Source organism: Ictidomys tridecemlineatus, chromosome 13, assembly GCF_052094955.1.
Source record: "Ictidomys tridecemlineatus isolate mIctTri1 chromosome 13, mIctTri1.hap1, whole genome shotgun sequence".
NCBI lineage: Eukaryota > Metazoa > Chordata > Mammalia > Rodentia > Sciuridae > Ictidomys > Ictidomys tridecemlineatus.
Window position 1 is genome coordinate 45,876,731 of NC_135489.1, and position 26,521 is coordinate 45,903,251.

Below are 26,521 nucleotides of genomic sequence, written 5' to 3' on the forward strand. Positions count from 1 at the left end.
GATTCCTGACAAGACTGGCATTCGGATAGGGAGAAGGAAAGGAGCAATGGTCATGGGGTCCTTACTCAGCACTGGCTCTCTCTGCTGCAGGAAGCCTCCTCTAGTGTAAAGTCCAACAGGTAAGGAGAGACTGAGAGATGTGGGGTGGAAAAGTGGACAGGAAATGTAGACAGATAAGATTCCAGGATGGACTCTGAGTTGAAGGGCTCAGGAGACCAGCTTGACTTGCTTCAGAATTCTGGGTAAAGCAAGGGCTGCCTTAACTGGGACAGTGCAAAATTGAGGCCAAACACATTATGGTCTGTGCTAGTGTGAACAGAAGGTAACAATGTCCATGGCCTCATTTGAGATGAACACAGATGCCCATGCATTTGAGCAGTAGTATGAGTCTGTGTACAGAAGTGGTGGACCTTCTGACTGTGTAGAAGTGGACAGCACAGTCTTTGACTGAATCAGAGTTCTTAAATTTTGACCACTACCATATCTCCAACTGGAAACTAGACCATCAGGAAAATAAAAGACACGGAAGGCACAGGGTCTGGCCTTGACAAATTTGAACTCTGCTAGAGGAATCAAAAGTAAGGGAAGGTAGCCGGGCACAGTGGCCCATGTCTGTAATCCCAGCGGCTGAGGACGCTGTGACAGGAAGATTGCGAGTTCAAAGCCAGCCTCAGCAAAAAGCAAAGCACTAAGCAACTCAGTGAGACCCTGTCTCTAAATAAAATACAAAATAGGGCTGGGGATGTGGCTCAGTGGTCGAGTGCCCCTGAGTTCAATCAATGAACACTCCTCCCCCGCCCCCCCAAAAAAAAACAAGGGAAAGAAAGTTGACAAGATCAGACCCTGTGGAATCAAGGCCTGAGGGATGTGGTACAGGATGGTCTACAGCAGGAGGTTGGCTAAATTGGAGAGAGATGGGAGGGTGGAGGGGAGACAGAGGAGCTCCAGCTGTGGATTAGTGCCCCCAGGGTAGGTCTGGATTTGATTTAGGGCAGACAGAAGAGAGAAGAGAGGTGAGAGCCATTAGGAGTGAGACAATATGGAGAGGATGAGGGAGAGGCTCTCTGGAGGTGGGAGGAATTATTTGGATATGGAAAGTAGATCATTTAAATTTCCTTTCCTGTTAGGCCCAGTGGTCACAGTTAAATTTTGGAAGAGTGAGCCATTTTAGAAAGAGTGGCCTAGTTGTGACCAAGAAGGTTTTGTTCTGTCTGGGGGCTGTTTTGATTTAGATAGGCTTAGCCGGGTTAGTGGGATGGTGTATTGGGCACCTGGAGACTGGCAAGAATCCCATCAGCCAGTTGTGTGGGCCTGTGGATTAGGCACAGTCTTTCCAGAGACTGACAAGAATCCTATCAGCACCCTGGCCAGAGACTCTGCCAAAAACAACTCTGAGCACCAAGTGTGGTAGTAGAAAGGAAAGGGGCTTTGATGTCAGATAGAATTAATTAAAAGTCTAGGTTCATGTGTCATTAGTAAATTACTCCATCTCTCAGAAGCTTAGTCTTTTTATCTGTAGAATGGGTATAATACTCACCTTGTAGGATTTTCATAAAAAAATAAAGCTGATACCTAGAAAACATTCAAAATATTAGTTATTTCCCTTCTTCCTTTTGTTTATCAAAACTACTAAAGTAAAACCTCTGATACTTGGTCTTAGGTAACATTGTTTTATGGCAACTTAAAAGTTGTCTTGTCTATAGATACCCAAGGGAAAAGTTTTGAGTCTTTCTTGACTTAAAACTTGAACTTTCCTACAAAATTTCAGGATGTTTTTATTTTAAAATTGCTTTAAACACAAAGTAATACAATTTAGGGGATAAACATCACATTTTCATTATTAAGTTTTATTAGTCATAGTTTTAAAACTTTTTATCTTCATAAGTATTTTTAAATTTACATATTTTATTGATGCATTATAGTTGTACATGATGGTAGAATCTGTTATATATTTGACATATGCACACATAACAATATTATTTGGCCAATATCATTCTCCAGTATTTCCTCTTTCCCTCTCTTCTTCCTACCCCTCCCATTCCTTTTCTCTTTCAATTTTCATGAGTATTTTTTTAACTTTTATGTTAAATACTTCTTCCAAATTCAGTTAGGAAGCAGGAGGCACAAACAGGCGAGTGAGATAATAACTAAGTGGATTCCTATTGCTTGAGGAGATAAGACATTCATTTTTTCACCTTAGCATTTGAGTTTTCTTAAAAGGCTTATTATTGCCTTCTATACTTAAATTTTTGAGCAAAACATACATGACCCTCCCATTGTGAATTCCTGCAAACCAACCCTGAGCAGCCAAGGGTATGGCTTAGGAAATGAACCACCCTTCAGTACTCCAAAATGACATTGAAATATTGAAGGCTTATTCCCTGGTGATATGCTCCTGTAATCCCAGCTGTTGGGGAGACTGCAACAGGAGGATTGCTTGAGCCCAGGAGTTCCAGAGCAGCTTGAGCAACATAGCAAGATGGTGTTTCAAAAACAAAACCAGACTTGTTTCCCAGGTCTCTTCCCCACAAGGAATAAATAAATAAATAAATTCAGCTTCTTAGAAATTTAGAAAAGAGAAAACACTGAGAAAGACAAAAATTAAAATGAAAATAATTATTTGAAATAGTGGTGGGATGGCAAGTGAATTTTTTTTTCTCGTGCTTCATTTACATCATTATAACATTTGTATTTTTATGAAGATCAAAGCATCATGAGGTTCTTTTCCTGTGTGTGTGTGTGTGTGTGTGTGTGTGTGTGTGTGTGAGAGAGAGAGAGAGAGAGAGAGAGAGATTGTGTAAGGACTGTATATGTGCAATGTGATGTAGAGAATGTTGTGTGTGTGAAACCGTCTGCGTGGGATACGCAGAGTGTGCACAATGTACCTGGAGTTTGGAAAGTATTGGGCACGTGTGTGTCAGACTGCAAATGTGTATGAGTGTGTAAACCTGAGTGTGGAGAGCTTTATGTGTGGAACTTGGTGTGTGCAGAGTTTGCCCTTATGAATAGGGTGTGGATGTGTAAGGAATGTGGGTGTGTGAACGTGAGTATGGAGTCGTGTGTGACCCTAGGTGTGTGGAACATGGGGACTGCACAGTGTGTGGAGTTGGGAGAGTATGCAGTGTGTGTGTAAGTGTGGGTGTATGAACATGAGTGTGAGGGTGTCGTGTGTCCAGAGTGCGGAAAGTATGCACAGTGCCCTCTGAACTTGGAATATGCGGCCGTGTGTGCACGCGCAGCGTGGAGTGTGCAACGCGGCATCCTGTGCGCAGTGCGCGCGCGCGCGAGCGGAGCGCACCGCAGGGCCCAGGACGGGCGGCCGAGCGCGCTGCCTCCCCGCCCTCCGCGGCCCGAGCACCCGCCTGCCGGGGCGGCTCAGTGTGCGGCCGCGGCAGTCCGGCTCGGCGGCGGGAGCGCGCGGCGCCGTGGGGGCCGCCCCTCTGCGGATCGCGGAGGGAGAGGGGAAGGACGGGGAGATCCCGGCGCCCCAGCGCTCGGGCTCTTGCCGGTCGCGGACATGTGCAAGATGTCCTTCAAGGTGAGCGACGCGGGCTCCGGGAGGGGGAGCTCCGACCCAGCGGCCGACCCCACCGAGGCGGAGCCAGCACCCCGTGCCCTCCAGAGCCGCCGCCGCTCGGCCCGCAGGTGGGGTGGGGCGCTGCCCCTTGCCCCTGGCTGTCCTCCAGGCGAGGAAGAAAGAGGTGCGGCTGAGGCTCGTCCTGTGGGTTTGTGGTTTGCTTGTCTGCTTTGCTGGAAAGGCTTTCTGCACTTATGGTTGCAGGTCAGGTGAGCTGGGCGGTGGTGACTGTCGCCGGGGTAACAGGTCGCGGGTGGAGGCGGGGAAGAAGCAGGAGGCCAGCGCTTTCCTGCAGCTGCAGGATTCTCTGAATCCGAACCTCTGCGTCCTCCAGCTCTCGCTGCTGTCTCCTCCTCAGAATACTTTTTCTGGACACTGCAGCCTAATGTCCAGCACTGAGAGGAGCTGCAATTGATGACCAAGCTTCTGTGTCCCCAAAGAGTCTTGTCTTAGAAGAGTTTATTAAAATCATCCTATTTATTCCCACATTTGAGGCTGAGAGTGGAATTAAATGGTTTGCATGGAGACAAACCTTTTAAATAAGGTTTTAATAAAAATATTAATAGTTAACATGGATTGAGCATTTAAAATATACCAGGCTGAACCAGTCTTTGGAAAGGCCAACTGTTTTTAAAAACAAGGAGACTAAGGTATAGAAAAGCGAAATAACTCTCCCAAGATCTTGCAACTGTAAAATTCATTGTGTTGAGTCTGAAACTGGAGTGTCTGACTCTGAAGCCAATGTAGTCCTATCTCTAACAATAGCTCATGGAAGCCCAGGAATGACATGGCAACATTAGCATGTTAGAAAGATCACTGGCTACAGCAGGGAAGAGCATGGCACTGGGAGGCCAATCAGGAGGACGTTGTGGTCATCTCAAGAAATGGTACTGGATCAGGACATAATAGGCAGTGAGGATAGAAGGAGACAGAGGTGAATGACTCAAAATTTATTTAATTCAGTAATTGATCTTATTCGCTGAATAGAGAAGGCAGGAGAGGTTTAAAACATGAAACTTTTGGTTTGGAACAAAGTTTGAGGATAGATGGGAATCCAAGCAGCTGTGTTGATTAGCTGACCGGGAACTCAGGAAAAAAATCTAGGCAGCAGATGGAGATGAGATTTCAGAGTCAGCAGCATTAAGAGGTAATTGAGCTCATGGGAATGAAGTGATTACCTGGTAATGAAAACAAAAATCTTGAAGATCAAATTTTAAGAATGAGCAGAGTAAGAGAAACCCAATGAGAAACAGCAGCCAGAGATGAATGAGAAAAATCAGAAGCACACTGTCCCTTAAACCAAGTATCTTTAGTCTTTAAATAAAGATGAAGAAGATCTTAGTGTTCAAGGCCACAGTGAACTCAAGCTAAGAGTGCAAAAATAACAGAACAGCCACCCATGACCTTGCCAAGAACAGTTTCAAAAATGCTAGTTTCAGGAGCCAGATTGCAACAGCTTGAAAAGAGAATGGGTGGAAACCTCAAGTGTAGGGAACATTTTCAAGACATTGTGCAAGAAATGGAATTTTTATTTTTTTTTATTTTAAAGTATTGGTTACAGTGGGGAACCACAATTGACCAAGGGTTTATTGGCTTTACAGCAGTAGAAACGTGAACATCTTTAAACGCTGACTGACAACTCTACAATAAAAAGATAATTTGGAAATGGGCAAGGATATGAGTAGACATTTCTCTCAAGAAGATGTACAGATAGATGGCCAATAAGCATCTAAAACAATGCGCAACATCATTAGCCATCAGTGAGATGCAAATCAAAACCATGATAGGAAACTACTTTACCCCCACTAGGATGACTAATCAGCAAAACAGACAATGACAAGTACTGGCAAGGATGGGGAGAAATCGGAACCCTCATACATTACTGGTAAGAATGTAAAATGTTGCAGTCGTTCAAAGAAAAAAAAAAGTCAATCTGTCTTCAGAAGTTTAAAACAAGTTTCAAATGACCCAGCAATTCCACTGCTAGTTATATACACAGGAAAAAATAAAAACATATGTTCACACAAAAACTTGTACGCATATTCATAACCATATTAATAATGGTTATGAATCAAAAGTGGAAACAATTTGAATGTCCATCAACTGGTGATATATTATGTATTGCAAATAAGGTAGATTGGTGGACTTAAACCACAAATATTTCCCTTGATGCTATAGGCTGGAAAGTCCAAGATCAAGTTTCCTGCAGATTTGGTGTCTGGTACAGACCTTTTGCTGTCTTGCAGATTACTACCTGCTCCGTGTTTCTTAACATGATTAAGAGACAAAATTTAGGTGTCTCTTTCTCTTCTTGTAAGGGCACTAATCCCATCAGGGGCTCCACCCGTGGGACTTCATCAAAACATAATCAACTCCCAAAGACCCTAATGCCATCACATTGGGGATCAGGACTTTAATGTACAAATTTAGTAATGACACAAGAGAACAGATGTCTCTAGAAAAGGATCTGAGGAGTTCCCCGAGGAAGAAGGGAACTCACCTCAGGACCAACTAGGTTCCTGGCATACTTGAATTTCAGCATGAGCCAAACAAAGACATAGACAGAGGTTTATTTAGGAAACTAGATACACATTCAAGGGAGAATGTGGGCTATTTTGAGAATGAGAAGCAGCCCTGCCTTGGGCTGGGGGTCCAATATTTATAAAAGGACTGTTTCAGGGGCCAGACTGAAGGCAGAGCCAGAGTGGATCTTCACAATTTCATGCCAGTTTTCCCTGTGCTTGGGTATTTCCCTCATTTTACAAGGGTATGAGCCAAAGGCATGTTGCCTAAGGTATACAACTGTGCTCTCTGCATCTCAATGGCTTGTGGGTATTTCCTTTAAGATTCAGTATTCTCTCTTTATTTTAAGTCCCTATCTCAGGAGGACATAAACATTCAATCTATAACATTTCCTGGCCTCCAAGATTGTCCAATAAATTGTCTCCAATAAATGTTCCTGTAGTTTTTTCCTCTGAGCTATATTTATTTATTATAATTAATTGTATAAATTAATGCATTTCACTGTGACATTTCCAGGCACAGACATTTCATGCTTTGATCATGTCCATCCTCCCTTCTATGTCCTTGAGCCCTTCCCTCTCTCACCCTCCTTAACCCTCTTTTACTTTCTGTGCTTTTTTTCTTTCTACTTTTCACATATGAGAGAAAATATGTAATACTTTCTCCGTCTGCCTTATTTCACTTAACACGATGTTCTCCACTTTCATCCATTTTTCCTGAAAAATGGCATAATTTTATTCTCTATGTCTGAATAATACTGCATTGTGTATATATACTATATTTTCTTTATCCATTCAGCTGTTGTTGGGCACCTAGGCTGATTCCATGTCTTGGCTATCTATGTTCTTTTTGCATGCAAAATATATTGCATTTATGCAAAATAAAAAGCCTTTATTTGTTCCAACATCAACTGTAAAGTTGAAGTGTCATCTAAATTTCGTATCAATCAGATATGGGTGACACTCGAGGTGACACTTGAGGTATGACTGATTCATCTTGAGGCAGATTTTCCTCCAGCTTGTGAAAGCAAACGAGTTATGTGCTTACAAAATATAATGTTGAGACAGACATCTCCAAAACAGAGAACTGGGAGGAAGAAAGGCGTGATGGGTTTCAAGCAGGTGTAAAACCTAGCATGGCAAATGCCATTAGATTTTAAGGGTGGAGAGTAATGCTGTTGGGTTTGATGCTCTGCCTTCTGGACTGACTGGGGCAGGGATCATGCCCTCAAGATGCTGACAGTTAGAGCTTCAACATATAAATTTGGAAGGGACACAAACAAGGTATATCCATACCATGAAATATCCTTCAGCCATGAAAAGGATGAAGCACAAATATACTCTACAACATAGATGAACCCTGAAAACAGTATGTAGAGTGAAGGAAGAGCACAGACTGTATGATTCCATTTATATGAAATGTCCAAAATACGCAAATCCATACAGACAGAAAATAGGTTAGTGGTTGTCAGGGACTGAGGGAGAGGAGGAGATGGAAAATGATTGCTAATGGGTGTGAGGTTTCTTTTGGGGGGGTGGTAATAAAATATTCTAGACTAAATAGTGCTGATGTTTGCACAGCCTCATGAATATACCCAAATCCACCAGATTGTATGCTTTGAAAAGATGAATTGGGTGCTATATGAGTTATCTCTCAATGAAAAAGCATTTTAAAATGATGACAGGGTGTGCTAGACAGCTTGGAGTAGAGGGAATATTGGGCTGAGTGACTGAATTCCTGGGGCAGGGGCGCAGCAGCCCAGCAGGGGTCCCTTAGCTGGAGGGATGGGCTGGGAAGGTGGGGACCTCTCCCATTGGGATAAAAGGAAAGGAAATGAAGGTGAACACCAGTGTCTTGCAAAGGGAAGGCCAGGATGAGGTCGGGATTTGGGGTGAAGAAAGGCAGATGCCCAGCTTCACACCATACTGTTCAGTGAATAAAGAAAAGTGATTATGTGACAACTACCAGGTGAGGTGGAGTAAAGGCTGAGAGGTGGGATGGCCTGACTTTTGAAGGAGCAGAGATTTATACACTTGAATGGACGGCAGTGGTCTGGAAGCCAGGTAGGCCTGTTTCCCACTTCAGTGCTGGTATGGGAAAGGGCCCCGTTTCCACCAGGAGGGGGTGCTGGGAAAGTTGAGGCAGAGAGAGGGACACCCTGTGCTAGGTGGAGGGGGAAGAGGAGATGATTTACCATGGAGTGGAGTTCCAGAGGCACAGAGGGAGGGTTTGCAGGGGAAGGGACCCAAGTGTCTGGCCAGTCTACAATTTAGCACTCTCTTGGCCACTCTCAAACATCACACATTAAAATGCATCCACAGAGCACAATATATAGAGACTTTTATTATAAAAATTTTGAAGGGAATTTCATAATATTTCTTATTAAACTGTTTAGCTATGAATTTACCTTTAGACCATGACTTTTCTGCAATTGTCATCTATGGTCAGTAGCTCTTGTGTAGTGAGAAAAATCAAACCTACAAATTATTTTCAGGTGTCATCAATATTTAATGAATACTAGGGCTGGGGTTGTGGCTCAGAGGTAGAACACTCCCCTAGCAGGTGCAAAGCGCTCAGTTGGATCCTCAGCACCACATAAGAATAAATAAATAAAATAAAGGTATTGTGTCCAACTACAACTAAAAAAAAATTTTAAAAAATATTTAATGAATACTAGATTTAGCTATTAATAAAGTTAGCAAGATGTTATATTTTATAGCTATTTAATTGCATGTTTATCTACATTTATTTGGGAGCCATGGGTTAACTTTTTTATTTTTGTAGCCACCCCCCATAAAAGTCTTCTAAGCTCCAGGTTTTGAATCTCCAAAGCCTATCTGTAAAATGGCCCAGCATTGTTGGATGAGTCTGTGGGGGAATAAACAGCATTATAAATCATTTAGTTTCCTCTTGATTCAGAAGCGCCCCAGGTGGGGCCATTTGCATCTGAACTCCAGGAGCCTCTGTGCATCCACTTTTTTTAATACTAGGGATTGAACTCAGGGGCACTTTACCACTGGGCCACATCCCCAGTCTTTTTATTTTTTATTTAGAAACAGGGTGTCACTACGTTGCTTAGGGCTTTGCTAAATTGCTGAGACTGGCTATGAACTTGCAATCCTCCTACCTCAGCTTCCAAAGCCGCTTGGATTGCAGGCATGCACCACTGCACCTGTGAGCAGTCACCTTTTCTTTGGTTGTAGGCCAGTGCTTTAACTGAGCTTCATCCCTGGTCCTTTAGCAGTCTCTTCTCCCTGGTATCAATTTTCCTCCAGTGATCTTCCTTTCACAGTCAGCAACTCCTGATTTATTCCAGTTGAGGAAATAGGTACCTGTGTGTTCCAATTTATTTTTTTTTAACCAAACACAAGCTCAAGAGTGCAACTCTGAGCCTTTTTGTGTAATAAAGTTCATGGATTTCAGTGTATTGACTCTCAACTTTATAAAAAGTATTTTAACTGTTCAGACTGAAGTTGTTCTTAGGGCTGAAGGTGCCAAAAGCCTAACACAATTGGGGAAGAAGGGGGTTACCATAAGAGGCGAGGTCCATTGCCAGATTAAATATATATATATGTCTTTCTTGAGCTTCTGTTATCCAAGAAAGTAAAACATCTCACTGCCTGGTGTCATGCCTGAGCTGCAAGTATACAAAACTGTATCCTTCATCCCTGTCCTGAGAGTGTGTAAATTATAATCAACTCAACTTCATCAATCAGTTTAAATCATTTAGATGAGCCATAGGAAAATAAATTTTAAAAACCATATTCTTTTGTGTGTGTGTGTATGTGTGTGTGTGTGTGTGTCTGTGTGTAATCACCCCTCTTTTTTGGGTGGTGGTTACGGAGGATTGAACCCAGGACCTCCAGCATGCTAGGCAACCTCTCCACCATTGAGCCGCATCTCCAACAAAAGCATATTCTTTTTGTAACAGCTTTGATAAATCACATACTAATTTATCCATTTAAAGTATTCATTTCAGTGATTTGTAGTAAATTCAGAGTTGTGCAACCGTCAGCACAATCAATTTTAGAACATTTTAATCACACCCAAGGTGTGACACACTCATGCCCATTAGCCATCACCATTACTCCAAACCTCTCAGCTTTAGACAACAGCTAATCTCCTTTCTTTCTCTAGAGATTTGCCTATACTCGATATATATGATTTTAAAAATTTTTTTAATTTGTTTACCAGACTTTATACTTGGTCTTGAGTTCTAAGTCTGGAGATGCTCGACTTACACGGGCCTACCTCCAAGGCAGAATGCCCAGGGCAGAGCACTTACTTTTTCTCTTCAGTTCCCTATTGTTCCAGTATAATAATATTGTTATATTTGTGTATATAATAACATAATAATATTATTATATTTGTGTATATAATAATATTATTATACTGGAACAATAGGGAACTGAATAATACTGACAACCCTGGGTTTAGGCTTAATGCTTATTAAGCATTAAAAAAATTTCAAATACTTAGCTCAGAGTGGGACAATGGATATTCTTAGCCAGTGACATCTCAAAAACATCCTTCTGCACACAGCTTCTCAATTTATTGTTACAGACTTATTTTATGTAACCTCTAATATCCCAGAAATCCATTTATTTAATAGACTTGATAATCTCTTGATTAAATCACTGAATGCGCAGCTGAAGTCCACATTACTCTAAACCCGTTTTTAAAACAATACTTAGAAAATATGTACCCCCCACTTGGCTTTTCACTGGAGTTGCAGTTGTGTATAAATCAGTCTCCCTTCTGTGTTTCTGCCTCCCTTCCTTCCCTTACTTAACTTCTGGTAATGTGTCATGAGCCACACATTAGCCAAAATTCTGGCAGTAAAGGTTGGGAGGATGGGGGGGGAGGTGTGCAGAGAAAGAAGAACATTTGACAGATTCAGAGCTTTATACTCAACTCTTCAGGATGTATGGGGCAAGCTTTCAGACTCTGCACCCAAACAGACTTGGGTTCAAATCCTGGCTATGTTACTTCCTCACTGTGTGGCCCTGAATAATTCATTCTGTGCTTCCATTTTCTCATCATGAAATGGGAATTATTTATACTACCAGCTCATGGAGCCATTTGGGGAAATAAGTGAGTGAAAGCAGTTAAAAAGCTTAGCACACTGCCTGATCTAGAGCAGGATCTCAGCCTTTGTTGATGTGGCCATTACTCATAATTTTCAACCAGCAAACCTGAGGAAGGCTCACTGGCCTTATTGTGAAGATCAAAAGAATCAAAACGGCATCTTTGAAAAGTGCTAAGCATTTTCACCTGCATCAACTTTTTAAAATTTATTTTTTACAGAAATGTATTGGAAATTAAGGGGAAATGTTACTTGTATGGAAGGCACTGCTAAGTAAGTAAAGCAGAACTGGAATTCTGTTTAAAAGCTAAGTGAGGGTAGAGATTAAGCTATTTGTTTTTAAAAGGATTTAGAGTTATATGGGCTTAAATTGCACACTCATTAATTTAATCAAGAGGATATCAGCTTTATTAAATGAATGGATTTCTGAGATATTAGAGGTTGTATAAAATAACAATGTGATATTATTATTCTTGAACAATAGGAAACTGAAGAGAAAAAGTATGTGCTCTGCCCTGGACATTCTGCCTTAGAGGTAGGCGCATATAAGTCTAGCATCTCCAAACTCAGAACTCAAGACCAAGTATAGAGACTGGTTAAAATCACGTATATCGAGAACAGTCAAATCTCTAGAAAAAGAAAAGAGACTTGTGGAAGTTGCTAAGTCCAAGATTGATGGGCATAGTGGGGGAACTGGGGAGGACACATCTTCTCTTTTCAAGGGTAAAAGACTTGCCCCTGTCCCTTTTTACACCATTTATAATTGTGTGCATATTATATCCAGAGAAGACTGGGAAGTTATCCAGGGAACATGATTTGTGTAGACCCCAAAAGAGAAGGAAAGTTGAGGGACTTTCCATCTTGGCAGGAAAGGATCTTGGAATGGAGGACAGGAAGGAGGTCATCAGAGGTCATTTGCTTTCTACAGAAGAATTCTCTGGAGGCAGCACAGGGTGATGATTAACAAGGCAGCCTCAAGCAGCAGACTGCCTGGCACTGAGGCCTGACTCACTGTTTCTCACCCCTCACCTGTAAAATGGGATAGTAATGGTACCCACTTCCCTGAGCTATGATGAGGATTAAATGAGGCAGTCTCTGCAGAAGATGTACCTCGTGGTACTGAGTAAGCACTTCATGAGCATCAGCCCAAAATTCTTGACCCTAGTAAATGTGTGGCCACAGTGCCATGGGACCACATGCCCATTTCTTTGTTAGACATTCCCCCAGAGGAACTTGGAAGTCAGCACATTCAAAGCCAAGCCCATCACTTTTTCTGAAATCCCTCCAATGGCATTTCTGACCTTCGTGGCACCATAATCAGCCTGGCACTGAAACCAGAAACCTGGGAGTCGGTTCACTCTCCTCATCCCTCTTTTCATGCACACACCTTCGCAGACTAAGACCATTCCATCGAGCTCTTTAAAATGTCCCCAGTCTGCCTCACCTTCCCATTCCCATTGTCATTGCCTTGTTTGGGCCTTATATTGTTTGACACATCTATGCAGTTGTCTCCTAACTCTGCAGACACCAATGTCAGTCTGGCTCCAAACCTAAGTCCTCGTCCCTGAGTCAGGGAGACCTTTCTGAAACACAAAACTGATGGTATCTCTCACAGATGTTTCCTTGACTCCAGGATAAAGTCCAACTTCAGTGGTATGGTACCACAGAACCTCCAAAATCTGCTCTGCTCTGATCCTGCTATCCAGTTGTGCCCTCTCTCCCTCACACCCTTCACTCCATCTCTGCTGAGTATGTGGCAGTCCCCAGGAAGCTGGGGCAAGCCTCAGTGTCTGTGCCTCCCTACCCCCTGTGCCCAGGATGCTCCATACCCTTTGTGCACCCAGGGCGCTACCTAGCTTTTCGAAACTCATCATAAGGCTTCGTTCTGCTGGGAACCATCCCTGGCGCCCTCTCAGAATTGACCATCTCTGGTTTGCGCTGTTACCACAAGCCACTGCTTTTCTCCTTTGGTGCCTACGATAACTTACCATGCCCACCGATATGACTTATTTTCCTGTTATACCATAAAGCCCATGTGGACAGAGATCAAAGTTGATATATACCTCTAGCCCTAGCCTCTGGCCAGTCCACATGCTAGTGACCAAGTCAACACATCACCTCCACCAGGATTGTAAAGAGCTAAGAGGACTGTGCCTTTATAACTACCATTTCTTGAGTGGGCACTAAGTGGGTTTATGTGTTTTTTCCCATTTAATCCCTGAACAATACATGACAGAGGTACTATATTATTATTATCTGCATTTTACTGGGGCCTCTAGAAGTTAAGTAACTTGCCCAAGGTCACAGACCTAAGAAGCAGTCTGGACTTGAACACATCTCCTTCTTTCCTCAAATCAATTCCACTGCCATCCCTCCACCACAATAATTCAAGCCCTTAAGGAAGAGCAAACTAGTTGCAGCTTTTTTACAAAACTCAGTTTCTAGAACTTTATGGGGAAACCAGATACCCAGTCCAGCAGGAATGGAATCCCCAAGTCTATCCTAGAGAGTAGAAAGTTCTGGCTGGAGAGCTTCCCATGACAGAAGACATTGGCTGTTCAGAGATGGTCTATCAAAGGCATATTTGAGGCTAGAATAGAACCACAGCGTCACTGAAAATGAATTTCCATTTATCTCTCGTGTTTGCACATTTTAGGAAAAGTCACTAGAGCTGTTCCATGGTGTATATTAAATTCTCTTTCTAATTCACCCTCCCAGGTTTCATTTGGGCCTTGTGTTATATTTCATTATTTACTATACAGTTCAGCCCTGCCTTGCCATTGCTTCACCCTGTTACTAACAACTATCCCAGCCTGGTGCAAAGGCAGCCAGCTCTGAGGGTCAAGGCCACAGTGGCATTTTGGCCTGAAAACTCCATCTAGTACAGCAAAAATACCTACCCAGAAAGGTAGATTGTTAGCCTGGAATTTGAAGTGTTTTTCTTTTTCCCCCTCCCAAATGAGCCAGGAGGAAACTATTCAAAGTATGTTTGTGATCTGGTTATCACTCCCCAGCTTGCCCTTCTCATCCAGATATGCACAATAGCAGCGGTTAGGAAGGTGCTGAAGGACTTCTGAAATGAAATCCTCACACCAACAAACGTTGTCATCACTCTGCTGTCCCTGTGCCTTCATTTTAGATAGCTTCCTTGATAGCTGAAATTATGGGCGTTTTCTTTTTTAACATCATGAATTGTTTTATTTTATATAATACAGTAGTCCCCCTTTATCCATAGGGAATGCTTCTCGAGACTCCTAGTAGATGCCTGAAACCACAAATATCCCCAACACTATCAATATTCTGTTTTTCTAAACATACAAGCCTCTGGCAGTTTAATTTATCAATTTGGCAGAGCAAAAGAGTAACAATAAAACTAAGGATAAAATAGGACAATTATAACAATATACTGTAATAAAATTGCCAGAATCTTGATTCTTGCACTTTGAGACCATTATTAAGTAAAATAAGGGTAACTGGACACAAGCACCATTCATAGGAGAAAATTCTTTTCCCCAAGCTTCCTTGTTCTCATCTGAAACCTCTGGCATGTTCCAGCTACAGCACAGAAAATGAGACAGAGGAAAAGTGAGGGGTTTATTCAAATAACTGGAGTCAGAAAACATTGAGAACATAGAAAAAGTACCAATAAACTCCCGAAAGATGTCAGAATGGGGAGAAATTGTGCTCTGCTGAGCAGGGAAGAGACTTGCAGTGTTACAGAGAGGAAATGGCATTTGAACAGAGCCTTGGCCTTGAAGGATGGGGGAAAGTTCATTTCAAGCGAAGAGGAAATTGTGTAAACAAAGACACAACAGAGGCAGGAAAGTGAGGACATTGGTGGGAACCGGGGTATGAATAGTGCTGAATTATCAACAACAGTGCCCTGAAGACAACTTTGTGGCTCATGTGTCTGGTACCAAAAACGTACATCCCACAACCAAGTATTTTACAATCTTTTTTTTTTTTTGCCCAGGGAACATCTTTCAAATGATATGACAGAACTGGAAATTCTCCCTTTTGAATGGTATTATCTAGATGCATAGAAACAGTCATGTTCACTAATGTCGATTTTAAGATTCTGGTTGGTTTTGCTCTTGCAGAAGGAAACTCCACTTGCTAACGCTGCATTCTGGGCAGCAAGGAGAGGAAACCTGGCCCTGCTGAAGCTGCTGTTGAACAGTGGTCGAGTGGATGTGGACTGCAGAGACAGTGTACGGAGGGACACGGTATCTGCATGCCCAGAGCACCCTTTTCCACCCTGCAGGCACGACAGCATCTCACCAATACAGTTCCCTTTACAATGTTGACTTACTTGCTTATGTGTTTGCTTGCTTTATCCCTTTCAAAAAGTGCTATGTATAGTGGTGATCTTAAAAACACACAGGCAGAGTCAGAAAGGAAACAGTTGCATGCACACAGTGGAAGACAGCCACCAGAAGGTTGAAAAGGCACAGGAAGCAGAATTGGCAGGTTTCAAGAAAAAAAGACTGTTGAGTAAAAGAATTCATTTTTTTAAAAAATGAGATAATTTAGAGCACACATGGGTTGTTGTGGATGTGGGAGTTGATTTTCTACAAAACTGAGAAAACTGAGACATTGAAGCCTCCACCCAGCCTCCTATCATTTCTTCACCATTTGTAAACAAAAAGACATTAACTGTCAAGTAAGAAGGGGAAATAAAAATAGATACTAGGCCTGCTGGCAGGTCCCATCTAGAGAGCCCTTTCCCTCCTCCACTAGAGGCCATGATTTCTTCTTTGCTCAGCAGGACCTCTCTACATCTCTGGAGACAAAAAGCATCTCAGATGAGAAGATGATTTTAGAACTTGAATCAAAATGCTTTCAAAGGAACCTTATTGTTTTCCTGCAAACAGGGGGTGCCATTACACAAATTTATTGCACAAATTTGGTAAATGCAGTCGACCACCAGCCCAAGTGTTTGCTCCAGTTGGCCCACTGGGGATCAGGGCAGGAGAGTGCGCACCATCATATCCACTCCGTACCCTTTTCTACCTGGCTCCGTGTTCCAGAGTCTGAACCATATGAACTGCCCTCCTTCTCTCTGGCCTCGGGTTGGGTTTGGCCTATTTAAGAAGAATTCTAGGGGCTGGGGATGTGGCTCAAGCGGTATCGCGCTCGCTTGGCATGCGTGCGGCCTGGGTTCGATCCTCAGCACCACATCAAATAAAGATGTTGTGTCCGCCGAAAGCTAAAAAATAAATATTAAAATTTCTCTCTCTCTCTTAAAAAAAAAAAGAATTCTAAATTCAGAAAACCAACTGATACCCTTTAACTGGTTTTTGAATTTCGCTCAGGAATAATTTAATGTAAATCATAAATTGAGAGCAATTGTATCACTGCTGCCTTAAAATACAATGACTATGAGTTCACTTGGACTCTGTTTCTGAAATTAATAGAAGTAAGTGAATTCATAAATTGAAAATTCCAACTTCAGCATTGGTTGCTTTGCTTTTTCCCATCTAGACTGTGTTATAGGATGACTCATGAGGCATTTTGATCACTGCAGGAAATTTTGCACTTGGATTTGTTCTGGGTAGAGCTGATATCTCTGTGGTCTCTTCTCCAGGATCCCTCTCTCTGACATAACGAGGGCCTAACTGTTCATCTGTCTCTCCTTCATCCAGCATGGCACCACCCTCCTCATGGTGGCCTCCTACGCGGGCCACATTGACTGCGTGAGGGAACTGGTTCTGCAAGGAGCAGATATCAACCTCCAGAGAGAGGTAGGTCAGGTTATGCATTTGAATAAAAATGACCAAGCCAAGAGATCTGAAGTCATTCTAATAATGAATTGGTAAAGAGGACAAGAGTCTTTCTTGCTTTTCTACTACATTAAAGTCCATTGTAGAATTTGTTGTGCCTTAAATAAGGTTGAGGAACGGACTGTCACTGGACATGTCTGAGGTAACTGTAAGAATCTATTTTGTGTTGCTCTAACAATACCTGAAGCTGAGTACTTTACAAAAAAAAAAAAAAAAAAGAGGTTTATTTAGCTTGCTGTTTTGTAGGTTGAAAGTCCAACATTGGGTGGCCCATTGGTTTAGCCTTTGGTCATGGCAGCATTACAACATGGTGGGGAAGAAGATGGGGAATAGAAATGGCTGCATGCAGAAGAAACAAAGCACATGGGGTGGCCTTGCTTTATAACACTCCACTTTTACAAGACTCACTCACTCTCTGAGACCAACATTAATCGTTTCCAGATTCTACCCACCAATGACTTAATTGCTTTCCATTAGGCTCTACCTCTTTCAGGTCCCACTGCCTCAACACTGCCACTCTAGAGCACAAGCTTTCAGTGCATGAAACTTTGGAGGACACGCTGAAACCACATCAAATGCAAAGCATGCAGTAACCAAATCTCCTACCACACTTCTTAAACATTAACACATTTTGTCTTCTGCATAAATCAGTATTCCTTCTTCCCTTGGCATAGATGCTGTAACATTTATAGATTTTCCTAGAGGTCATTGTGTTTTTAGTCACCAATCTATTCATAATGAAACTTGCTTGCTCTCAATCATCCTCATCAAACCATCTCTTCAAAGGACTTTTCTGTCTGGCCATGTATTAAATCAGCTTTCCCCAAAAAAGCCATGTGGGTGAATGTTGAACTAAAATGTGAGTCTGTGCCCACACTTCCTTCAGGGTAAGCTTCGGAGTTTGGTTTTGCCAGAGTTTGGTTTTGCCAGAGGATCCATTTTTGGTCTAATCTAGAAATGAGTAGGAAGGCTGAGATATTTTAACATACTTTGGGATTCCAGTCCTAAGAGCCTCCATATATTACTAAGCTGACCTAAGACCTGGTAAAACACCTTTATGGAGACATGTACTCTGGAGATCTGAGAGTGAATCTGACCCCTCAGTTCACACTGACTCAGACCTGAGGTGGGCATCCTGGGCAAGCTCCAAACCAGACTGAGCACTTGGTTTTCCTTGATCGGGGGTTATCCCAAGATCTGCCTTGATGTTGTTTCAGAAAGATAACTCATCAGCCAAAGCCTCACAAAGCCAACGTAACCCATCCTTCTAGTCTGGACCACCACCCCTAAGTGGAGCAAGTTAGGACACAATCAGGCAGGTCTATGGGCTATGTCAAGAGTTCCAAAGTACATCCAGTAGTCCTTCCCGTCACTTTCTGGGTGTTGGAGGCCTCGGTTGTAGATCATGAAAGAACAATGTGTGACTGACAGTTCCTGGAATCTAGTTCCCCACAGACCTTGTTCAGCAAGGCTGGCCTAATAAGAAAGGCAGTGTAAAGAGACCACAGCAAGTTCAGTTAATCTTCCCACAACCAGGTTCTTCTGAACAATTTCCATAACAATAGATCATTGTTTTAGGTCATTTTTCACATCAGCACTTTGTTTCCCTCCGGGATGAAACTCTTTGGATCCATTTAGAAATATAGTTTAAAATTACCATCATCATTTTTATTTTTCCTTTCTGTTTTATGGTCCTTGTTTATTATAACTTTAAAGCAAAGACATTTTCTCTAAAGAAAACAACGTGGTCCAGATCTGCTTACTCAAAAACTGTCTCCCAAAGAGCAGGTCCAACATGTGCAAAAGTCTGTTTAGAACAACTGAGAAAAGCAAGGAGGAGAGAAGTATTGGATTTCTAGCATGGATGGTTTTATGGTTTTATATTAATCTGTTTGGTTTCAATGGCTCAACTAGTCTTACAGATGAGGATTCACCAAAGCACACTCAGTTTGGGGGTAAACCATATGACTCAAATGATGATGCTCTTTAAGTTTCCAGCAGTCCCTTGAATATCCTAAAACCATGCCAATCTGGGGCAATAGAACTGCTAAACCAAAGGGAGACCCAACCTCACCCACCTGATTTGGAAGCTGGATGAGAGAGCCTTGCGGTGCTTTGGAACTTAACTCTTATGGTGGTTTTATACTTGGTCCATTATTAATCCATTTTAAAATCAAAATATTTGTTTCCTGAAAAAAATACCTGTCATTGTTTCCTTAGCTTGGCTCTGTAGATACACAGAGTTTTCTAGGGTGGCAAACTGGAAGCTAAATAGTCCTGAAAGACCATCACTGTAGAGAACCGGCAGTCATGGCTGATTATAACTGGCACACACAGGAACTACAAATGCCATTAGTATGAGACCCTGGGTTTCAGTTAGTAAAGTACATACATTTAAGGCCTTTATTCACATTCCAGACTGAAGTCTAGATTCTGTTGTCTATGATTACTCCATTTTCATATATAATGGTTGGTAGTATGTAAGATCTAAAATTGGGTCGAACTGCTGTCATTATGGTTTTTTATTAATGTTTCAAAAAACATATTGAAAAACAAGTTATTTCCATCTCTTTTTTCAACTTGTAAAACCTGAAAGTCTGAACCCATTAAACAATAACTCCCCATTCCTCCTTCCCCTTCACCCCTAGCAACCATCAACCTGATTCCATGAAGTTCACTTCTTTGGACACCACAGTAGAATCCAACTGTATTTGTCCTGTTGTGACAGGGCTTTCTCACTTAGTACGTCTTCAGATTTCATCCATATTGTAGGATGTGTCAGAATTTCCTCCCTTTATAAGCTAAATGACATTTCATTTTATGGATATACCATGTTTTGCTTGTACATCCATCGATGGACACTTCAGTTACTGCCACATTTTAACTGTTGTAAATGAGGCTTCTGCTTCACACTTATTAGGACACTTATCACTAAATTTAGGGCCAATACAGACAACCCAGGTTGAGTCCATCCTCTGAAAATCCTTAACATCTTTTGCCACATAAGGTGATATTGGTGAGTTTTAGGAATTTGGACCTCATCTTACAGGGAAACACCATTTACTCTACTACATCAGGAATAAAGTTCTCTTTCACCTTGTCAACATCCCTGACCATGAAATAAATGAGTTTAAATGCAGCTCCTTCCTAAGCTAGAAGGTCTACATGCAGGGATAATGGTTTGTATTCTTTGTAAATGTATAAATCAAATGTAATTTAACTAAATGTCTTTCAAAGCCAGCCTGTCTCTCTCCCAGTCAGGTACAACTGCCCTTTTCTTTGCTGCACAACAAGGTCATAATGACGTCGTGAGATTTCTTTTTGGATTTGGAGCATCTACGGAATGTAGGACCAAAGTAAGAGAACCTTCTTGATTTCATACCCTATTGAAAATTTTCAGAAATTTTGGGTATTAAAGAAACCACCAATTTGTATAATTTCTTTCTGCAAGATTATACAAATTTGTGCTCCCCTTTCTACAAGATTCTCAAGCCTACGGATGTGGACCTCACCATGTTACTTATAATGGTTCAGGGATAGTTCTTGGAATTCATTCCAAACACTTATGATTTTGCTCTGAGCTCAAAATGGGAGAATTTCCTGAGGAATTATTTGAACTCTTTCTTGCACTGGTTGGTGCAAGACAACCAGTGTCTGGGACACTAAATCTTATAATCAGGAGGAGTACAGCATCAGGTAGCTCTCTAACTTTCTCTGTTTCCATGTAACTAAAATAAGAACCAATGTAGTGTTAATCTGATCCTAGTAAATCTCAGAGATTTCTAAAGGCAACAGTGCTTTCACGAGCTGTCCTCACTGAAATAGATAAGGCATTTACAGTTTATGTAGTTGGGCAAGTCGTTGTGGTCCCTCCTTTAAAGAAGTTATTGATTTTTTGTGCAGATAAGAAAATCAAGGGGCTGGGGTTGTGGCTCAGAGGTAGAGCACTTGCCTAACATGCATGAGGCACTGGGTTCGATCCTCAGCACCACATAAAAATAAATACATAAAAAGATATTGTGTCCACCTATAATCAAAAAATAAACATTAAAAAAATAAGACTCTTTAAAAAAAAAGAAAATAAAATCAAGCCTTGCCAAAAAGACCAATTTTGTGTTCACAACCTAGATTTACTTGGGAATGTTCTGTAGTAGGAGAGTATGAACTGCCACTAGATTGTTGTAGTCGTCAGCTCATTTCTGGCCTAATCATCATAAAAGCAAAAGTCCTCAAAAAAATTTCCAAGTTGGAAACTTAGGTTTTCTTAACCAACTGTATGTAACATTTAGATGTCAAAGGAATTTCTGGTAGATCTTTTTTTCCTGGTAAATTGCTAACTATTAAGTAAATCCACATTTCATATAGGATTTCCGCCTTTTCTGAAACCTGCTATTTCACTGTGCTCACATCTCCAAACATACTGAGTATAATACACAGAAATACAAAATATTTATGTATATTTTATATTAATTACCACTTCATTTAAAAAATATTTATTTTTTAGTTGTAGTTGGAAACATTACCTTTATTTTACTTATTTATTCTTAAGTGGCACTGTGGATTGAACCCAGGGTCTTGCACATACGAGGCAAGCGGTCTACCGCTGAGCCACAACCCCAGCCCCCCCACCTCATTTTTTTATAATGAGAAATGCAACTAAAAATAGAAAGGTCTACGAACTTAAATCTCCATTCTTTTAACAAAGTCAGAATAATCATGTGTGACCGTGTGACTACATCAGTCTTCTTGGTTAACAAGTTAATACTGGCTTAAAGCCTTTACACCTGAGCCAATTTGTCCTGTCCCAGAAATCCACAGCACATGGGGGCCCAAGAGGAGCAATTCCACATGTTTCCATTAAGTCAACGGCAGGTGTCCAAGAGCTTTTTTCCTTTCAAGGGAAGAAGAGGCTGCGAGTTTCAGTATGCTCCTGTCTTCAAAACTGACTATGTTTCAACAGTTGTTCTCTTTGTATTAAATCTAAAAAGTTGTAATCTAAAATTGTGTCCTTAAAAATCAGAGCTCAGTTCTATCATAATCATTGTATTTTACTCTTCTGTTACCTCATTAGTCAAATAGCTGAGAAAATTGGCAGGACAAAACCTGGAAACAGTGGAACTAATTGATGCTATTAAGCAATTTTTTGATTCCCCCTCAGACCTCCCCAATGAGCTGCAGCCTTCGGTCCCTCTCCTCTCCCTTCCCCACTCCTCAGGGCCCAGCTCAGCACCCGTCCCCACCACACAGCCAAACATCTGGGCCTCACCACAGACTTACTAAATCAGACCCTCTGAAGGTGGAACTCCTTTTGAACAAAAACCCTATTCCTAACTTTAGAAACCACAGTATCTTATTTATGATTCATATTTTTTAGGCAGATTACATGTCCTTGAATTATTTAAATGTCCACCTAACAATTCACAGAGCCAAACAAACAACTCAACCATTCTAGAAAGGAAAAGATAATGTCTTACCTGTAGTGTCTGAGAAACACCATTAATGGTTTTCATTGACCACAAACTCAATGAGTCAGTAGTGTGATGTGGTTGGCATCAAAGCTAATTCTAATTTGAGCCACAGAAATAAAAGTAGAGTAGATGGAAGAAAGGAATCTCCACATCAGAGCACACCAACTTTATAGGGTTCTGCTTTGTTTAGGGGCTCATACTTTAGAAGAGACCTGGGAAATTGGCATATGTTCAGAGGAAAACACTAGGTAAGACAGTGAGAGACACGTGGGACATGCTGTCGTCCTCTGCTCTTTTAATAGACACAAATCTTGTCCCAAGAAAGCAGTGATTCCAGAGGATAATCCAAAAAAGCACCTTATACTCAATGGATTATAACTGGGTGGCACCACAGGGAGAAGCCAGTGTTTGTTAGGGAGGGGGCTCTCTGGCCAGAAGCCGTGGGAGACTCTTCTGGCTATTCCAGGATGGAACTGACAAGACTTGGCACAGATGTTGTGCTCTGTTTTTCTCATATTGAGAAGCAAATAGATGGTTCTGCATTCAGCATGGGAAATTCCTTATCATAATAACTTGGTGAAATAACTGTAATAGATCTCTAGCAAATCATCCAAGTGTACAACATAGACATGTCCTTAAGATGAACCCGATCATGATTATAAAGCAAAGGTAAAAGGGTGAAAGAAGGAAAGTGAGTTTGATACTATCTAAGGGCAGATTCTCTTCCAAAGTTCTATCTATGTGAGGAGCTCCTCTTTGGTAAATACGGGCCTATACTTCTCTAAAGGCATTTATACTTTTCATGTCCACAGGATGGGGGCACCGCCCTGCTGGCTGCCAGTCAGTATGGGCACATGCAGGTGGTGGAGACCTTGCTGAAGCACGGAGCCAACATCCATGACCAACTTTATGTGAGTGTGTTTTCAAGCGGACACTTGCTCCTTCCTTCATCACACACAGCATTGCAGTCTAAATCCAGATGTTGGAAACACCAACTTCAAAAACATTTTCAATTGGGACTTTCATCTGAGACATCAAAGGGAAAAGATAGAGTTGACCACATGAGCTTTTTCTATATAGAAACCGTGTAATATTTACCCATCATTTCTTTTGTCCTCACTTTTAAATGTTGTTTGTCTGAAACATTTCAGATACCTATGCACATTAAGGTCTTCAAAATCATAAGATACATAATTACTCATACCATGACAACCCACATAGCCCAGCATGTGGACTTGCCAATAACCAAAATATACTGTCCTATTGTATAGTCATTTGTGAGGAAGGACACAAGGAGGAGAGAAGCGGGTGCACCATAGACCTTTGAAAGGCACCCACTGCTAGTGTGGGTCTACTTGTAGCTAATTGGCAATTATCACATTACCTCGGGGCTCTTTTAATTGTGACTGTCATTCCATAGGCTTTATGGAAAATGTTTTCCCGGTTTTGTAGGGGGAAAAATGAAATATGGGGAGATGAAGTGACTTGACAGAATCTCGTGGAGAGGAGGGAAAGAATTCCTACCTCCAACAATCTAGGAACCATATTCTAGATTATCCCAAAACTAGGTTTTTAGCCCTTATGCCTAGGGCACTCTGCTGGATAATGAGCTGCGGAGGTGTGAACGTTTCCATTGGAGTACCCTTTCCAAGTTTACCTAGTTAGCTCTGACAAATCAGAGGCCTCTTTGAAGTCCATGGCAACTAGCCTTACCCCTCTGCACTTCAAAATCTGGGACACTCTTTGAGCCTGCAGCATTAAGAGTAGAATGAATGAGTTACTTGATAATGATCTAAAGGAGTGATTCTCAACTCTGGCTGCCCATTAGAAGCACCTGGGGAGCTTTAAAAATATATATATATCAATTCCCAGGCCAGCCAAAAAGAGTCTCTGAGGGTACAACTTGAGCAACAGGTGGTTCTGATGTGTGGCCAAATCTAAGAAACACAGGCCTAAAGCTTTAGCTATTTCTTTGGCTTTATATAGGTAAGGTGTGCCTGAGTGTGTTTACTAGTGTATATATGTGTAGATTGATAGGAAGAGACAAAGTCTTTGAAAAGGGAAATTCATTGTGATTTTCATAGTCATCCAAATTGACTATGGGTAGAGAATTTGTACTCATTTAAAAAATATTCTTCCAGAAGACTCTTGGGGGACACATACCTCAGAAATACAGAGTTTTGGGGGGGAACCTCCCATGCCAAATTCCTCTCTATTGTAAGCCGAATCAAAAATTTTATGCATCAATAAAGGGGAATGAAGGGAAGGAAGGAGAGATGGGAATAGGAAGGACAAGATGAATAGGACATAATTTCCCATGCTCATACATGAATACATGAGTAGTGTAACTCCACATCATGTTCAACCACAATAATGGGAAGTTATACTCCAGGTATGTATAATATGTCAAAATACATTCTACTGTCATGTATAGCTAAGCTACCCAGTCAGCTCTAAAATAAATAAAAAGATTTTTTTTTAAATTGTGCATCACAACTTCCCTTTACTCTCACCCGAATATACCGAATATGGGGATGGGGAGCAGGGGTTAGGGATCCCTTCTAGGAACTGAAACTTGCAATGCCAGCAAAAAATGCATCACTGCCCCAGGGATGCATAGATGGTGCAGTTCAGAAAATTCCTGAGAGCAGCTGCTAAGGGCATGGTAGACTTACTGAGGCAACACATTGGGGAGCAGCTGGGGTTTCTATCCCTGTATCTGCTTTAAAATCTGTACAGACTAAATTTTTTTTTAATTACTATTGCCTTGAGGGCAGTCTGGCAGCTCAGCTGACACCCACTGGAAATCCAGTACCCTGCACATGAGGCGCCTAGTTGGACTTGCAGGGAAAGGTGTTTTGTGATTTAGCTGTTTGTTAGCATTCCCAGCTGGAGGTGTGATAATTAGCTGGGCTGGGTGGGTGTTTTCCACCAAAGTGTGCTTGGGTTTTCCACTGCAATCTAGAAACAATGAGGCTAACCCTACTCTGTGCATGCACTCTGGGTGAAGTGAGCATTTGGGAAATGTGTGCTCTCAGTCAATCATACATTTACTGCAATTAACCTGGTGACCTGTGTCCAAGAAAAAAACAAATGCCCAGAAGACAGAGGCACCCAGTAAAAAAGAAAACTCAAGAAAATGGGAGCACGAGCTTTGGGCTTTTATGCCTCACCTTTTACATTTGTTGATGTCTGCTGGATTGGGAGCATCTTTGAGGAGATTCTTTCAAAGGGCAGTTTATCTGAAAACATCATACCTTTTAATTTTTGTTGTTATTCTTGTGGTGGTGGTGGTAGTGGTACTGGGAATAAAACTGAAGGCCTTGCACGTGCTAGGCAAGTGCTCTACCAATGAATTATATCCCCAGCCCATTGTGCCTTTTAATACTCAGGGAAACTGTGTGTTAAGGAGACATGCTTAAGGGACCAAGAAAGACAAAGGTGTAGAAAAGATCAAATTGAAAGAACATTTTTACACCCTATTCATAAAAACACACAAAATAGGTTTGAGGTATTTTTGTTGTTATCTAACACTAAGCTCATCATTTAAAAAAAAAAAAAAAGGAGGGGCTGGGGATGTGGCTCAAGTGGTAGCGCGCTCGCCTGGCATGCGTGTGGCCCGGGTTCAATCCTCAGCACCTCATACACACAAAGATGTTATGTCTGCTGAAAACTAAAAAATAAATATTAAAAAATTCTCTCTCTTTCTCTCTCTCTGTCTCTGTCACTTTTTCTTTAAAAAAAAAGGATAAAAATCTAAAAGGAGATGAAAATGGAAAATTATATTAAATGTATTTTTCACTTTGATTTATTTAAAAATAAACGTAAGACATAATTTTTGAATACTTTCAATTTGCCTTCTTTCAGGATGGAGCCACTGCCCTCTTCCTAGCGGCCCAAGGTGGTTACTTAGATGTTATTCGATTATTGCTGTCTTCAGGAGCAAAAGTCAACCAGCCAAGGCAGGTAATGTCCATTGATGAAGTTTGCTCAAGTGCATGAGGCTGTCAGATGTCCTCTAGCAGGACATACCTAAGTCAGCTCTAGACATTCTTTGAACCCTTTTGCCTCTGTGATGAAAACT

The 26,521-nt window shown here is 41.5% G+C and overlaps 1 protein-coding gene across 10 annotated transcripts in view; it reads left to right on the plus strand.

Annotated features, from left to right (window-relative positions):
• Positions 1–3,187: 3,187 nt before the first annotated feature.
• The window catches only part of Ankrd29 (ankyrin repeat domain 29), a 50,104-nt gene continuing 26,770 nt past the window's right edge, over positions 3,188–26,521 (plus strand). The window contains exons 1-7 of one of the 10 annotated variants that reach the window (XM_078030258.1): positions 3,188–3,538; positions 11,671–11,721; positions 15,287–15,412; positions 16,832–16,930; positions 20,227–20,325; positions 23,250–23,348; positions 26,305–26,403. In XM_078030258.1, coding sequence (XP_077886384.1) covers positions 3,518–3,538; positions 11,671–11,721; positions 15,287–15,412; positions 16,832–16,930; positions 20,227–20,325; positions 23,250–23,348; positions 26,305–26,403 — 594 coding nt within the window. In that variant the 5' untranslated portion in view covers positions 3,188–3,517. The other 9 variants (XM_078030253.1, XM_078030254.1, XM_078030252.1 and 6 more) reach the window with 9 other exon arrangements.